Source organism: Olea europaea, chromosome 15 (assembly GCF_002742605.1).
Source record: "Olea europaea var. sylvestris chromosome 15, O_europaea_v1, whole genome shotgun sequence".
In the NCBI taxonomy this organism is placed as follows: Eukaryota; Viridiplantae; Streptophyta; class Magnoliopsida; order Lamiales; family Oleaceae; genus Olea; species Olea europaea.
The window spans coordinates 4,887,201-4,903,962 of NC_036251.1; the positions used below are offsets into that span (position 1 = coordinate 4,887,201).

At 31.8% G+C, this 16,762-nt stretch overlaps 1 protein-coding gene and 1 pseudogene across 4 annotated transcripts; one reads left to right on the plus strand and one right to left on the minus strand.

Annotated features, from left to right (window-relative positions):
• Positions 1–461: 461 nt before the first annotated feature.
• LOC111409900 (sphingoid long-chain bases kinase 1-like) lies at positions 462–9,099 on the minus strand. 4 transcript variants are annotated; one of them, XM_023040007.1, is made up of 8 exons: positions 8,923–9,099; positions 7,382–7,462; positions 6,716–7,248; positions 6,280–6,627; positions 4,285–4,378; positions 4,160–4,197; positions 2,336–2,482; positions 462–626 (listed from the first exon to the last, which is right to left on the minus strand). In XM_023040007.1, the coding sequence occupies exons 3-8, from the start codon at positions 7,124–7,126 to the stop codon at positions 465–467; spliced, it is 1,200 nt and encodes a 399-aa protein (XP_022895775.1). In that variant the 5' UTR covers positions 7,127–7,248; positions 7,382–7,462; positions 8,923–9,099; the 3' UTR covers positions 462–464. The 4 variants fall into 4 exon arrangements, with proteins under 4 accessions (XP_022895775.1, XP_022895773.1, XP_022895776.1 ...); XM_023040005.1 differs by having other exon boundaries at positions 7,327–7,462; XM_023040008.1 differs by lacking the exon at positions 7,382–7,462.
• Positions 8,892–14,168, plus strand: LOC111411134 (annotated as a pseudogene).
• Positions 14,169–16,762: the final 2,594 nt, after the last annotated feature.

The following is a 16,762-nucleotide window of genomic DNA, read 5'->3' on the forward strand; positions in this document are numbered from 1 at the left end:
GAGGAAAGACAATTTGGAAAGAATGAAGAGAAAAAAAGATCGACAAAATTTACAAGGCCTCAAAATTTATCAAAACAGCAAGGGCGATGAGGATCAATACATTGAGATTACAACCACGATAAATGCATTCTGCAAACCAAAACAAAGATAAACAAGCAGCTGTAGCAATCACTTGTTAGAACAGGGGGATCGGCCTATGAGCCTGCACTGTTCTGGAAGTAATGAACATATCACTTGCCCATTTACTGGAAATAGTTCACCATCAATGCCACAGCCATTGTGCGTGTGTTTTCCGGGCTTAATCTTCACTGCTTTTACCTGCATTTACATAAAAATCTAAGGTACATGTGACAGAACTCATTGCATAGGGGATCTACCTCAAATTAAAGTTTAGCATGAGATGATGCAAAGTCACAGAATAAATACCACAATCCGAATTTGAGCTCTAATTGCAAATTACTATGTTATCTTAGTGATAATTTGAAACAGAAATTAATCTGACATAAGTTGCTGCAACTAAAATTACCATCACTAATAAATCCAAAGTATGTAACGGTCGTCCCGAAGTGAATAGCCCCAGTGTTGAGCCACTCCACGGCAAATACATCAGTGGCAGTAAGACCTCCCTGGAAATGACAAAAGCAACTCACATGTGAACAGAAGTCAAGTCCGATGATGCTTTACAACAATAAAAGGGCAATCAAGTGAATGGATTTGCTAATTTGAGAATAGAAAAAATCCTCTTTAACGGACTATTTCTGGCTTTCTGCAAATAAAAACTAGGCTTAAACATAGGTGGGATTGTAAGAAGAATTAAAAGAATGGCCTTCAGGGCACCAGTTATATTGTCATCAGTATACTGGCCCAATACAACTTCAGTTTTTAAAAATCCTGAATATTTGTCTGGTTACTCAGATTTCTTCCCCATTCTTGTTTATGGAGTGGGATCAAGCTAAAAACCATCAACTGTAGGGTCATCATTACCCTAGGATAGACCTCTAGCTAAAGATATTTCCAGTAATTATTCGGACAAACAGAACATCGAGTGAGTCAAGAAAAGTTATTCAAGTTTACTTGAACTTTAAAATTATAGAAAAACTGTAGCATCGAGCACTTTGACAAGTATTAAAATTGCTAGAGATACGAAATTTCCTGCCCAATATATTCGGTAATACTTATCTAGATTGGTCTACTACCCTCTTAACTATATGGAATGCAATCCTAGATCTTTGGCCTCCGAAGTCATGCAAATCTTCAATCCTACCATATTTTAAAATATCAATTTGATCCTCCCCAGGCCTATTTTTGATGTATTATAATTAATTCATATGCCATACAGTCCAGAAAGATGAAGTTCCATAGAAATGAAAAAAAAATAATAATAAAAATAAAATAAAATAAAAAAGTTATACAAGACCTAACAAAATTACAAAATAACAGAGTCCAGTTATATTTCCGCATCTTAGGAGATATCTTTTCGCAGCTATTTCATAGATAAAGTATAAATTTCTCAATATAAGGTGACATAAAGAGCTTAATGTTTTGTAGAATATGTAGCTTTCAGAAGTCAAATTAAGCTCTTTATAGGTAATTCAACACATGGTTGTCACCTATGCACACCTATGTTGTCAGATACACCAGACTTTTCTCAGAAGGAAATTAAAGGTCTGCCTCAGACTCATGTAGCAGTGTAAAATTGCCTTGGGCCAATTGGATGACACACACTAGCCTTGCAAGTTGAAAAACTCATGGGTTCCAAATTAAAAGGTAACTTGAGCTGTGAGATTTTGTGCCCTATGCAAGATGCACATCACGTCTCCACACTTTTGGTGGAAAAAGAACAAGTGAGATGTCCCACTTCAAATGTGCTTGTCATTTTTAGGTAGCCTAGAACACACAACAAATATAAACAAAACTCTATGCAGATAGAAATTCAATTCTTGAGCAAATAACTTTCTTTAATTAATATTTGAGTTTGATATGCATTTTATGAGAAGCATATATTTAAAATAGTTTTTCTTGACATTTGAAAGATGAATTTCTAGACCTTGTTTGATTTTCATTTTTCAAAGTACATTTTTCTCTCTCCTTTTCAACCACATATTCTTCAATAAAATAATATTACATGCAAATCCAAAACTTTTCTTTATTTTTTAACCACACAATCTACGTCAAATCACTATTCTAGGATGCATTTTTCACAAAAAAGGGGGCATCAAACAAGCTCCTAAGATAGAGGGAAAATGAAAAAGGTCTATATTAGCAAATATTATTTGCCTCAAAATTCAGTATTAGCAATCCACCAAAAGGACGTGGGACTAAAAGAAACAAGTACCTTAACTATGGAAATTGCTGCAGAAACCGGATCTCTGAGCCCAAGAACAGTCCACACTAAAGAATTATCAGAACCTGCGGGTATAATTCCAATTGGAATTGAAATTGCTTCTTTTTGGTTGTCTCTGCTAAGTAAACCATTCAAAACCTGCATTTAAATAGAACCATGTAACAATTTGTAATACTTAAAACAGAAGGAAAAGGTTGTACTATACTTGGAGATAGTCACAATGGATCATGATCATCATCAGCATCAACAATCCGCAATCATGAAGCAATTATTTTCACCAAACTAACACCTAACGATCATGTAAGTATCAGACCTCAAGTACAGCATGCAAAAGATGACAGGCGCAATTCAAACTCCTCTTAAGGATACAAAAGACAATGGCGATGAATAAACAGAAATCACGAGACCTAATAACTTTTTGATGGACAAAAGAACACACATCATTGCTTTGGTTGTTACTAAAGCTAAAAGCTCATCAGAAGACAATGATGAAGAAACGTTCAAAACTAAAGACTTGCTATTGCTTGATAGGTAATGATTCTAATGAAAGTAAGGTTATTGTTTAATTTCACAATGACCTCCAACCTCCACTTAGAATGACTTAGCTAATAATTTTCACTTGTCACTCTATAGGAAATTGATAGATTTCTTAAGATTAGGGATCGCATATAGTTACCTAGGATTATGATGAAAATAGATTGCCTGAGATTAAGGTCGGATTTAATTATGATCTAGTAGTTGTAGATTATGATCCTCTTGGATGAGTAGTCTTAAAAAATTTCACATCACAGCAATAAATTCGTTCAACCAATATGCTGTAGCACTTAATATTTCTGGGATTAGATTTTTTGGTGTTCCTTCCCTCCTTTCGTCCTTCATTTGGCATCTCCATTTTTTGGCATCTTTGCCCTTTTCATTGTCCTTGTCTTCATTCAGGATTCACAATTCACATAGATGAGCAATCCATCAATCAAAATTTCTTAAAACACCAAGACCACAAAATAGCCTTCACAAGACTACCTCCAAGAATATTCACTGGCCATAATTTTCTCGAATGGTTCTAATTTTCCAAATTCTTCATCAAAAAAGGGTGAGGGAAATTATATTTACATGGAAATGTTATGTACTTCAATTTCATATTAGTCAACTATGGTAGGGGTACTCCAAATATCCCCACCACCACCCCACATTGAGTCTAGGTGGAGACATGAAAATATTGCTAAGATATATTAATTAAAAAAAAAATTGTAAAAAAAGCAACACAACTAAAACTAAAGCCTCATATCTGAAAAATGACTTGAGAAGCCAACAATTCCATGGTGATGCCCTGTTATTATATTGAATGGAACCGGTTACCACCACTAAGGAACTCTAAGAAAAAGTTGCCCAAACATTTAAAGAAGAAAGATTCAATTCAAGATTATGAGTTGAAGATAATAATTAGTGACTGGATGACAGTTCAAACACGGATAAGGGAGGAGAGAGGATCCAAGATAGTGCGTCAATTGCAAAAGATCCAATCACACAAGGGAAACATACTAAAAATGAATTTAAGGCCACAAATTGGAAATAAAATGGGCAATATCCTCTCACACCAGCAAGGGCTATCAAGCAACCAGAGGGTCAAAATGTACATTCGTCAATGACAAATGAGTATCAAGCTATGGTTCAAAGACCAATAAGCAAACTGCACCGTCAAAGGCCAATAAGCAAACTGCACTGAGTTTGATAGCATCAAAAGATATACCAGCACCAAAGAACATTAATATATTTGCACAAGTGAGCAAGCATGAAAAAAATCTGATTTCTGCTAACCTCATTTACGATTCCATCACCTCCAACACATATAATACCTACAAGTACATAACAAGTGGATAGTCAAATGCATCCGTTAAACTAGATTAAATCCTTATTACAAAGAGAAAAGGGACAACAAATACCATTGGGACAAGTACTGAAGTCAACACTGGCTGCGAGTTTTCTAGCATGACCAGCAGAAGTTGTTTTGACCACCTCTAACTCAAACCCAGCAAGCTGTAAAATATCACATCAAGGAAACACTAATTTAATCCTACCTCCAACCATAAAAACATGGACTAGTTACATAAGCCAAATGGATGTTGCAAAACATTCTGATAAAGTATAAAATTGAAGAAGTTCGGCAATCCATCTGTGACTATCAACCTAAACATAAGTCTATAGAAATCTGAGACAATTAACGTACTCAAGTAAAACTAATTCAATATAAAAAAATAAAATAAAAATAAAAAAGTCTCATCTCACACTTGGTGGCGGCTACATTAATCCTGTATAAATCGACAGAATTAGGTAGTCAAACAGCTTATTGAATTCCTCATGAACATGGATCTTCAAAATTCATGCTTCATAGCATGAAACAAATAAATAAAATTCATGCATATTGTCAACCGTAGAGTAGTTCATCCATATGTTATGTATTCCTTTCATTTATTTTTCCATCTCTCTGATGGAATCAATTGCCTCTTGTGCATTCTTTATATCATATAGAGGGCCACATGAACCATGCACATGGCTAAAAACAAGTTCCACAATAGAACAAGGAGACCAAATGAAACAATTATGTTTGGTCAAACTCCAGAAGCAGCAGAAAAGTATTTGAATTCATTTTGCTCCTCTTGGAATTTTTTCAGGTGAAAAAAGATGTCACTGCATGGAGGACTACCAATGAAATATCAGAAAAATGAATTCAGAGAAGATTAATTTGCTCATTAATACGATTTCTTAGTCTGATGGTCAAACATTAAAATTCTATTTCATCAAGTAACTAATTCTTAAATCTTCTGTCACAAGGTCACATTAGTGAAGCAGATATTTTACTCCAGTTTTGTATTCTAGCACATATTAGCAGATGAGCAAACGAAGAAAAGCCTTGCACAGAAAATTTGATTATTCGGTTTCAATAAAAAACCTTTTCCAAATTTCAAACAGGAAACCTTCCAATTATTCTTCCCTTAGTCCAAGTAAATCCGAACAGTAATTAACCTAGTTCCCCCTATAATATTCTCTTATTTATAAGACTAAATATTTACATGTATTATAGTAGCATATCTAGAAGTCAATATTTCAATGTAAATTAAATGCTGCGAAAGGAGTAACATGGCACCCACTACAAAAGCGTATTAACGCCTCCTCTCCCTACTACATAAACTTGATGTCAAGAGTCAGCATAAAATATAATAAATGGAATGAGGCTAAAAGGAGAGTTAAAGACAATAATACGGCGGCACCCACTATAGAAGCAACTTCTCCCAATTTAAAATCCTCAAAAAAGGTTATGCCCAATGAAGAAAAATATAAGAGGAAAATGAAAAGCCATCTATGTTCTCCACATTGATATCGTAGTCGCACAATATATCCCCCTAACAGTGAGAGCGATGCCTAACACATGCAAATCATCAGAGAAGTCTCAGTTAGCATACTAATGTTCATAACATGCATATTAAGAATCTCCAAGTCAGAGCTCTGTGTTTGAAACCCACATCTGACAAAGTAAAATCATTCCATGTGTCCCTCTACGGGGATCAAGACATGGAAGAAAGCAATGTAATCAAGTTTAAAGCTTAAAACTTGTATCATGAGAAAATGCTTCTATTAATTTTTAGATTCTCTTGCAACGTTTTGGATTTCACAACTATCTAAGGAGGCACTCTTGTTTACTCACCCAGCATCCACAAACTAGTGATGCTGCTAATCTATTTGACATACCAAAGTGGCAAGTGAAACTGCTTTACATATTTAACTCCAGGGTATGTGACAGAATCATGAACCAATAGTTCAAAGTGACATTGCACATTTTAACAAAATTTAAAATGAGATAATGTAGAATACAGTATATCAAAAAACCATTTAATGAAAACATTCCAGTAGTTAAACAGTAAATAACAGTAACAGCTTACTTTGAATATGGGTTCAGCCATGCCATGAAAAACTTTAGTTGAACGTCCACGTCCAGACCGAGGATTTAAAATTACAAGCATTTTTTGTGGACTTTTACATCTTATATATGACTCGGGAGGAAATTCATTGAAAATCAAATCTGTACCCTGCTTCTTAGAAGCCATAGGATGAGGGAGGCAATTCACATAGGACTGCCGATCTGCAAACGAATTAACCCACTGAAGTGCATAATCTGAGGTACAAGCTAAGAAGCGGTAATCTTTCCTACTTCTCCTTCTTTTGATAAAACCTTTTCTAAAAGGATACGCATGCACAGTAAAATGTCTTAGACCAACACAGTACGATACCTGCCAAAGATAACTAAACATTGGGACCAAATTGGAAAAAAAGAGGCAAAAATTCAGGCAAAATAAAAAGCACTTGTAAGGAATTTACCGAAATCACATCTTCTAAGCTCAACATCAGAGAACCACAGACTAGTGCCTTGCTCGTCAATTTAGCATCAACTGCATCCTGGCTTGCAATCTCTGTTGAAACTGGTACATCAGCATTTTTATTAGATTTCCTTTTGTCCAAAGCCAGTTTCCCAGAAAACACTTCATATCCTAGTAAATTAGACTGTTCATCCCCAATGTCAATCCTGTGTTCCTCCCTTTCAGCTTTCTTAGAATCATCATTGTTGATAGTGATTTCACCACGTGTTGCAGTCTTCCCTCTACCACGTTTTTCTGGAAAGACAACTGGAGATGTTTGCTGTCCAGTTGCTATTTGAGAACATAATCCCAGATGACGAAGAGACTTCTGAGACGTCAGTCTCAAAGAAGTATTCTTGGATAGATTCTGCATATTAATCCCCAAACAAAATTGGGAGATTATGGACTAAAAGAGTACCTAACAATGAAAGCGTCCCAGGATTTGAGGAGCAGATGATCCAGGAATCAAATTAAAACCCAATGGAAGAAATCAGCCTGCATAATGAATTTGTCAATATATCTTTCAACACCATAATAATGGAAAAAGAGATGCAAAGACTCAATATTTCTGACATGTAAAGAGATCCATCCGTAAAAGTGGCTGGTAGCTGCTATCAATATTGCTTACTCTTCTTTTTTTTCCTTTTTCCAATTTGTTGCAGAAGTATGAATAATGTCCCAGCTCTCCACGATATTATACTCCAGTTTTCTGCAACATTTTACAAAATATACTCTAACCATTCCCAAACAATATAAAGTTCAAACAAATCCAAATTGATGACACTCTCCCAATTATTTAAGATGACAAAATCGACTTATTTCCTTTTTATGCTCATTCAGGACTAACGGGCCCATTTGAAAGTATAAGCCTATAAAAGATAACATCAATGCTTATAGCTTCATAAAGTTACATAACTGTGCTAATTCTTCAAAAAATGTATAAAAGAGCAGATGTTTAAAATTCAAAGAAGGTGAAATCCGTACTACTGTGTAATGCAGAATTTGTTAGCTACATGTTATTATGGAATAGGTATCCTCAAAAAACAGTTCAGGATCCACTCAACTTCATTAAATCAGTGTCCCAAATATTTAAGTTCCATGAGCAGCTCCAATAGTAAAAGGGGCATCCAAGGGATAAAAGCCCCCCCCCCCCGACCCCACCCGAAAAAAAAACAGACCAATTTCATCACTTACGTAGTATAATACATAATGTTTCTCAACTTTCACCTGTAGCAATTTAAAAGAACTTTAAAGTATAGATAAACCTGGAAGGAATTCAAACTCCCAAATTAGCAATAGGGAAAATAACATCCATCTAAACAACTAAACACGTCTTTCATAGTCTTTTACGACAATTACGTCAACAAAATGATCTACCAATCAAACTTCTTTCCATATACACATAAATTTTACGTGCATACAGACACAGCCACACATATTTTTGTGCTTTCTGAAGTCACCATGTAAGACCAAACAGTATACTGATCCTACTTGAGCCAAATAAAAATTCTGAACATATAAACGACTGACACACAAAAGTAGAAAAGTGAACCCCATATTTGTAAACTATCAAAACCAAGAACTCATAAAATGTTCTGCATTCACCAACAATTTGTAGATTCCTCACCTAACGTCAACTCTGTAGACAACCACTCATGAATCTATTTTCGACACTAGGCTAGAGAAAGAATTAGGAAACCGATAAATTCAACAGGTTTAATCCAATATTCCCTATCAGAAATGCTCATTTCCATTACAGTAATCCAAAACACTGCGCACCACAGCTGGCCACATGATTGGCCATTTTCTAGATATTTTAGTTATCACTGATATGGGCTCAGAGCTATAGTGCCTAATAACTAAAATTTAAATTCAATAACCCGAAAGCCAAGATAGACCAAGTGTGTAAATAACCAACTATGCAGATAACACAAACTCTTTAACAAAATTATGGAAAATAGGAAAAACCCAAAATTTAACATACGCCTAACAAAATTTATTACGATTATCCTTATGGCCTGTACGATCACTCTTTAACATAAAACCCATAACAAAAAATGTGATAATTCAAAAAATTAAAACCCAGAAACAAACATAATTCTAGAAATGCACATAAACACATAGATACACGCATAAACATGAATGTGCGTGTGCTGGAGAGGGAATTACATTTTCGTTTTGAGATATTAAACAGAGTCACTGGAGGTGGTGGTACGGTGGAGAGATCGGTCGACGGAGCTGGTGGGCGAAGGGTGGTACGGTGCCTAGGGGGAAGGGGTTATAATCGTAATTGGAGAATGAGCAGCGGACCAAAGACTGGTATTTTGTCTTTTTGAAATTTGTATATATTTTAATGTTTTGTTGTTAGCATAATTTTCAGATATTTCTATTGCTTTCGGATAAAGATTAGCATAATTTAGATAAATTAGTTTGGAAGATTAGTGGCATTTGACTGTGACATTTTTGTACATAGTGAACTCTATTTGAATACTGCTACTCACACAAACTTTTGACTTATGTAGTCTCGGTACAATTTTATTTACAGTAGCTGAACTTTTAATAAAATTACACTTCAAGTATTAAATTTTAATTTTTCACAATTAAATTAAATTTTAAGAATTTAAATTCAACCGCTCGTGCATGCCAATTTTTAATTAAGCCACGTCATAAAAAATGTTATTTCAAAAAAAAAAAAAAAACCCTTGTCTTTTAATATTTTATTATAAATATATTGCTATAGCTATCAATTTATTATTTTCTTTTATATCGTAGCAATGTCAATGGCGTGGATAATCAGTTGCTGTATAACTTTCAACTATGCAATTTTTGTCACTTTTAGGATGGGTCAAAATGTGACATGATGGTGAAATTTGAAAAACAAAAATAATAATAGTAAATAAAATTGCAGTTCATTGACACTGATTGAGACAAATAAAAGTTTAGGATTCAATTGAGATTTCTTTGAAAATTCAGTGACCGTGGATGAAATTAAGCCATTTTGATACAGATTTTTAGGATTTATTTTTTTCATACTCATTTCAAATACACATTCTCTAAATAAAATAATTTTGCTTATGGATCCATTATCTTTTTCATACTTTTTAATTACATATTTTTTTAAAAAAAAATTATTTTTCAGAAAATCTATTTCAAAAAAACTACATCAAATGAGCCTAAGAGATTGTTTGGTAAAGTTTAAAAGTCAATTAAAATCAATTTTTTGACCGTTATTTCACTATATCGTCGTCATTTTTGAATTCTTCTTTCACGAGTAGGACTCACTTTATTTTTAACTATCAAAAAATCAATTATTAAAATCTCTACCAAACAAGCACTAAGTATTTTGTGTTTCAATTTTGATTTTTGACTTAAATGGTAAAGAAAATTGGTATATGTGCATAAATTCAAAAATCCTTATATGATATGTCACTATCAAAGTTGAAAAAATTGGTCCGGTTTGGTTTGTATTTCAATTTTTTATTTTGAGTTTATTTTCATTTTTTTATTTTAAACGTTTATTTTTAAAATTGCTTAAAGTGTATTCGACTTTTCATTTTCAAAAATAGTTTTTCAAAACAGAAAATTAGAAAACATATTTGATTTGAAATTTTGAGAATTTATTTGATGGTATTTTATTTCATTAATTTGAGTATTCAATAAAATAGAATAATTTTATATCAATATATTATAACGTAATATATACATTTTAAAGTTGATGGGTCTTACAATATTTTTCCTGCTACAAAGGTATGATAAAAATATAATAAATAAAAATTAATGTCGTGAACTAAGAATATTTATTTTTTAATAAATAAATTTTTAAAATTTTTATTAAACAACCATAAGAGTTTTTCTTTTTTATAATTTTATAATCCTATCTTTATGAATTTATTGTATAAATTTATGTTTCTGTTATTTTATTTTTTTTAAAATTTTGTATTTTTTGAATTTTTATTCAAACACTTATTTCCTATGCAGTGGAGTGTTTTTCGTATTTTCACTAAAAATGTTAAAAAGATTTTTTTACTATAGTTGTTGAATACATTTGTCAACAACTTTTGACCAACGATGACCAAATGGTTTTGGTCATTGAATATCAGCAACCAAAAATATATGCCCTACAACCATTTATATGGCTACTGAAAGTGATATTTCGTGTAATGATTTAACTCTTAATTGAATATGTAAATACTCACTGTGCGAATAAAGGCCTTTGTGAAATATATATTTCTATAACTTTCAAAAATAATCTACAATGAATGAGTTTCTAACTATCATACTAAAACTTGCAAAAACTAAGGGGGGGTGTCCACAATATGGAGTTCTATGGATTTTAAAACTCCATATAAATTGAGGTGTTCTTAATTCAGATTTAAATATAATTCATTAAAATGTAGGTGTCCTCAACCTAGATTTTTAGAAATATTTATAAATTTAGGTATCCTCAACTTAAATTTTAATAGGTAAATTAGAAATTTACTTGTCCTCAATAACTACTTGATTTAAAATAATTTCATTAATTAGATAGATTTCAAGCCAAAAGTATAAATACCAAAAAACTGTAACAATTGTATCCCAACCCCACAAATTTCAAGACTTTTATCGCCTGCAGATTTGTCGCCCTCTCTCTCTCTCTGGTGAAAAGGTTTTTCTTCTTCTTCTCCTCCCTATCTCGCATCCTTCTACCGTGAACAGATCAATTTTTATTGAATTTATCAATTTTCTGACTTGTTAATTTCACCAATGGCCATCAATTGATATTTTATTCTGACATGTTAATTCTGGATTTTTCTTATTGAATATACTACAGATTTTTTCCCCTTTTTTCCTCTAAAGCATCCTGTTGAATATTTGTGGAATAGTGGGTGTGACTTTTTGACTTGTTAATTTCACCAATGGACGTAGTAATATCTATTTGTGACTCTTCCATTAATTCCCACATATTCTGACTTGTTAATTTCACCAATGGCCATCAATTGATTTTTTATTCTACCCCAAAAATTCTACAGATTTGTCGCCCAAAAATTTCTTTGTGTGTTTGTACCATGGATAATGGAACAGAACAAATCTTACTGCATTATTATTTTTTTTAATTGAGAATTAACAGAAGTTATTGCCAATTTTCCCATCTTTTTTAGCACTTAATCCAATTGCCGTGTCCCCAGGGGCGGACCGAGGGGGGGGGGGGGGTTATAGGGGCAATTGACCCTCTAGATTTTGGGGGAAAAAAATTATTGCTTAGCTTTTTTTTTTTTCCTTAGTTTTTTTTTTTATTAGAAGATAGCCTATAAATTTTATTTTTGCCCCTCTAACCCAAGTCGTCTGGTCTGCCCCTGCGTGTCCAACCTCATTATCCTTTCCTGGACTGGACATTAGTTGTATTCTTTGTTTAAAGATGGATATAAGTAGGCCATGAACTTTTGCAGGGACCCCAAAATTGTCCTCTTCAGTTGCATCTAACAAGAACCTCAAAATGAGTTCTGAAATCTGTCCTCCAGGGCCTTTTGTGTGTTTGTGTACATATGTGTGTTTGTATCTCACAAGCAGTGTAGCCTTTTGAATAATTCATATTGATTATGAGTTTCATTATCTAATACTACAGATTTTTCCCCTTCTCCCTCTCTCGCATATTTGTGGAATATTGTTGCTTAGTGGTGATTATGTGCAGAAAAAATGCTTGATGTTGTGTCTTGACTTTTACTTTAGATTGTGGATACTAGTGGTTTAGATGTAGAAAGAACTCCAACATCAGTTATGTATGTATATATTTTCGTAGTGTAAATTTCTAAATTGTCAGAACCTGTCTAGCAGAATGGAAGAAGAAATGAAAGAAAGAACAGAACAAGCACTTGAGGAAGAGTTCAATGAAATTATCAAGTACCCAAAATCTATAACACTATTTTTGTTGAATATTGGGTTTGATTAATTAGCTAGTGATATTTTTCCCCCTTCAATCGGGTTGATAGACAATCAGTATCATTATGTAATCTGGCCCAAAATATGAAGGCAACTGAAGAGTTCCGTTGGTATCAACCTATAGTATGAGTATTTTGTGGGTGTAATTATATTTATGCAGTTTGGAATGAATACTTTTTCTGTAGCAAGAGCTTCTCTATGACAATCAGATTTCTTGTTGGGAAACTCATTTTTAATGCAATTGGAGATTGGAACCTTTCTCCTTCTCAGTAAATAAGTAAAAAAACATAACATAGCTCGTGGCGGTGTTGTGGAAACGTGGATCTTTTGATTGCACTGTCAAGCAAAGGTGGTGAATACTCGAAGGTAGAGGAAGACATTAAATACAACCCAATAGACTTTTGAGTTCCAAAAAATTGTTTCAGGTGTTCATCTATATAAGAATTTCATTCTCTGAATTCAATTTCATAAGAAGGTAGGAATAGAGAATGAGTGCATATCCTTTCCCATGTTGAATGGAAGTATTTCCTGAAGGGAGATATTTTTTTTTCCGATGATGCATGCATAATTCAGTTTACTTGTTACTCAAATAGTCAGATGTTTGATATTACATTGACCTATTACAAGATTTTATCCTTATTTTAAGGTAAATTATATTATATTTGTTCATAACATTATTATTATTATAATAAATAAATCATTAAAATATTATGTTCATTTTAGGATTGTATTGGAGCTATTGATGGCACACATATACCAGCTATGATATCAGGGCATGACACGAACAACTAATGTAATCGTCATGGAACAATATCACAAAATGTATTAGCAGCTTGCAATTTTGATTTGGAATTCATTTACATCCTTAGTGGATGGGAAGGTTCAGCTCATAATTCCAAACTACTAAATGATGCATTAGTAAGAAGAAATGGACTTAAAATACCAATAGGTAATCAATTTTTTCTTGAATTGTTTATAAGTTATCTTTTTCGTGACATGGATGATTTATGCATGAATTGTATACTTAGGTAAATATTTTCTTGTGAATTGTAGATTTCCAAATCGTCGGTCAATTCTTAGCTCCATTTCGAGGTGTTTGGTATCATCTCAAGGATTTTGGTGGCTAGGGTCGTAATCCAGAAAATGCTAATGGATTATTCAATTTTCGTTATGCTAGCTTAAGAAATGTAATCGAGAGAATATTTGGCATTTTCAAGTCGCGATTCACGATTTTTAAATTAGCACCTCCATTTCCATTTAAAACACAGGCAGAGATGGTGTTAGCATGTGCAGGATTGCACAATTTTCTTCGCAAAGAGTGTCGCTCTGATGAATTTCCTGTTGAATCAGATAGTGAAGATTCGTCTACATCATCATTACCACTAATTGAAGAGGATGAAACTATATTTGAAACTCAAGAGCAACAAAGAGAGCATGCAAATGAATGGAGATCTAATATAGCTTCAAATATGTTGGTAGATGTTGTGAACGAAGACTAATGAAAATTGAATTCTGCTCAGACAAGTTTACAATTTTTTTTTCTTTTTTGCTTTTAGATGACAATTTACGAGTTTCTTTTGATAAGCGATAATTTTGTTTTTTTAATGTAAGACATCTTGAGTTTTTAGTATTCAATTTCTCATCACATTAGAAATAAACTTGCTTACACGGGAGATGGCAGTCAAGATAAGTGACGTTTCAAAAGCAACTAAAAACAGGTGTAGATGGACTTTGATTAACCATTAGAATTTGCATGTTTCAACATAATATGCATCCAATAGTTGCTCGCCGTGACATAATTTGGTTCACAAATAAAAATAAACTTGAAATAATAGGTCTAGCTCTTTTTATTTTATTTAATTTAATTTTTTAATTTATTATTATTATTTTACGGCGTTCAGTTAACGATTTGCTTTGGCAATTGAATAGATAAAAATAAAATTATATTATTATAATAGAGAAGTCTACTAATCCATGAGAATCTATAAAATTCATGAAAATCCATTAAAATCTGCAAAATAGAAATTCATGCAAATCTTATGAAATCTGTTAAATTCTATTGAATTCCATAAAATCCATGAGAATTTATAAATATTTAGAAATCTATTAAAATTTGAGTTGGGGACACCCTCCTAATTCTAGCAAGTATGAAAATCTGTTTATTAGAAATATTATACTCTAAGAGTGCAAAATAACAAACAAAACATACCAATAACTTTAGTGAGGTATTGTGATTAGTTATTATAAACCATTGTGCGTTGAAAGACTAAAGGAGATGTATTCAATTGAGACTTTTAATGATTTTTGATATTTAAAAAGTTTAGGGGTATTCAATTGAGATTTTTTGAGACTCTCTAAAAGTTACGGTGTATTCAATTAAAACTTTTATAAATTTTTAAAAAGTTTATAAAAGTGACGATGTATTCAATTAAAATTTTTTAGAAATCTCTATAAGTCTTGGGGTAATCGAATTCTAATGACTTCTAGAGATTTTTAAAAAAGTCTCTGAAGTACTAATTTTTAAGTAGAAAGTATTCATATAATATCTTAAAATTTGTCTCTCATTAATCATGAGATTTTGGGAGACTTTTACAAAAAAACTTTTTTTCCCAATATTTCTTTCCTTTAACCTTCTATAGACATGTATAATTAAAATTTATTTTATTCTATTTATTATATTCCATTTATTTTTATTTCTCTCTCTCTTATTATTTATCTATTTTTTTTTTATGAAAAAAATTAAATTGTATTCTTATAACTTTTTTTTATTCATTTTTTGTGAAAAATATCTATTTTTTTATTAAATTATAAAAAATTATAATTAAATTTAAATATCTTAATTTTTATTTATTTTTAAATGTATACTATACTAATAATATTGAATCATATATATATGTATAATTTTGATTATTAATTATTTAGGTAAGGTCTTAAATTTTTATTTTTTTCAAATTTTTTTTTTATTATATGAGAAGAGGAAGGGGAAGGAAAAGGGGAATTATAAGAACTAACACCTTGTGTGTGAGAATTTCACACCAAATTCATGTGAATTATATTTCAAATGAAAATCTTCAAAAGTCTTTTGAATTCCACAAAAGTCTATAAAAATTTTAAAATGAAAATTCATAAAAGTCTAAGAAAACCTTCCACTAATTCCATACAAATCTTTAAAAGATCCACAAAATTTAGAAAAGTCATCACTTAAAAAGTCCATCAAAATTTTCAAAAATCCCAACTGAATACACCTCCCTAAATATTTACACCTGACGCTACTCCAAAGTACATAAATTTAATTGCATTTTGTATATTGATTAGTTAGAATACACTCGTTGTACGTGATTTTGCAATATAATTTTTTTCTGTTGTCTAAATTTTTAAACAATAATGATTCAAATGAAAGTTGCGATAAGATAAAAATTGTGGTTCTTGAAAATTATTAGGAGTATATTGTTTGGTGTTATATTAAATCATTGCTACCGTTTTAGATTACTGTTGCAACGATTTCTTTTTGTTGTATTATTTTTATGAAGGATGTTACACTCAATAAATGATCAAATTATGAACAACACAAAAATAGAGATAAAAGTAATTAAAAAAAATATTATTTTGCCATGTTTACATTTAAACTAGAAAGGTGAACTATTTCAACAAAATACCGTGGTCGCAGATTTTAGGGTTTTAAAAATGAAAACAGGATGCGATTTTCTGTTTTCATAATGCAGCTAATACAAATTTATTCAGCTACCATCTTAGAAAGAAATATTGATTGAGCCCCCTATTTGATGGTTATTACTTTGAGAAAAGAAGGTTTCAGATAGTGATTTTTTTAGAGAACGTATAATTAAAAGGTAGAAAAAATTTTTGGTTTATGTGTAAAAGAATTTATTCTGTGAATTAAAGAGTTTTGAAATAATGGTTATCAAACATAAGCTTAATGTTAAATTTTCCTTGAGTCTATTTAATACCATATTAAATAAATCTTTTATGATATGATTATCTCACTTATTATGTTTACTTGTTGATTTTTAGGTAAGTTTTAATTATTATCTTGCGCATTACTTTACATAAGGTGAACACATGGGACAATAAATGT

Bases quoted from the DNA above. Each gene is read 5' to 3' on its own strand.
- LOC111409900 (XM_023040008.1), bottom strand. From the start codon at position 7,126: ATGCAGAATCTATCCAAGAATACTTCTTTGAGACTGACGTCTCAGAAG. The intron at 4,198-4,284 runs GTATTTGTTGTC...ATGTACTTGTAG, and splicing joins CTTCAGTACTTGTCCCAATG to GTATTATATGTGTTGGAGGT. The intron at 2,483-4,159 runs GTTAGCAGAAAT...ATTTAAATGCAG, and splicing joins GTGATGGAATCGTAAATGAG to GTTTTGAATGGTTTACTTAG.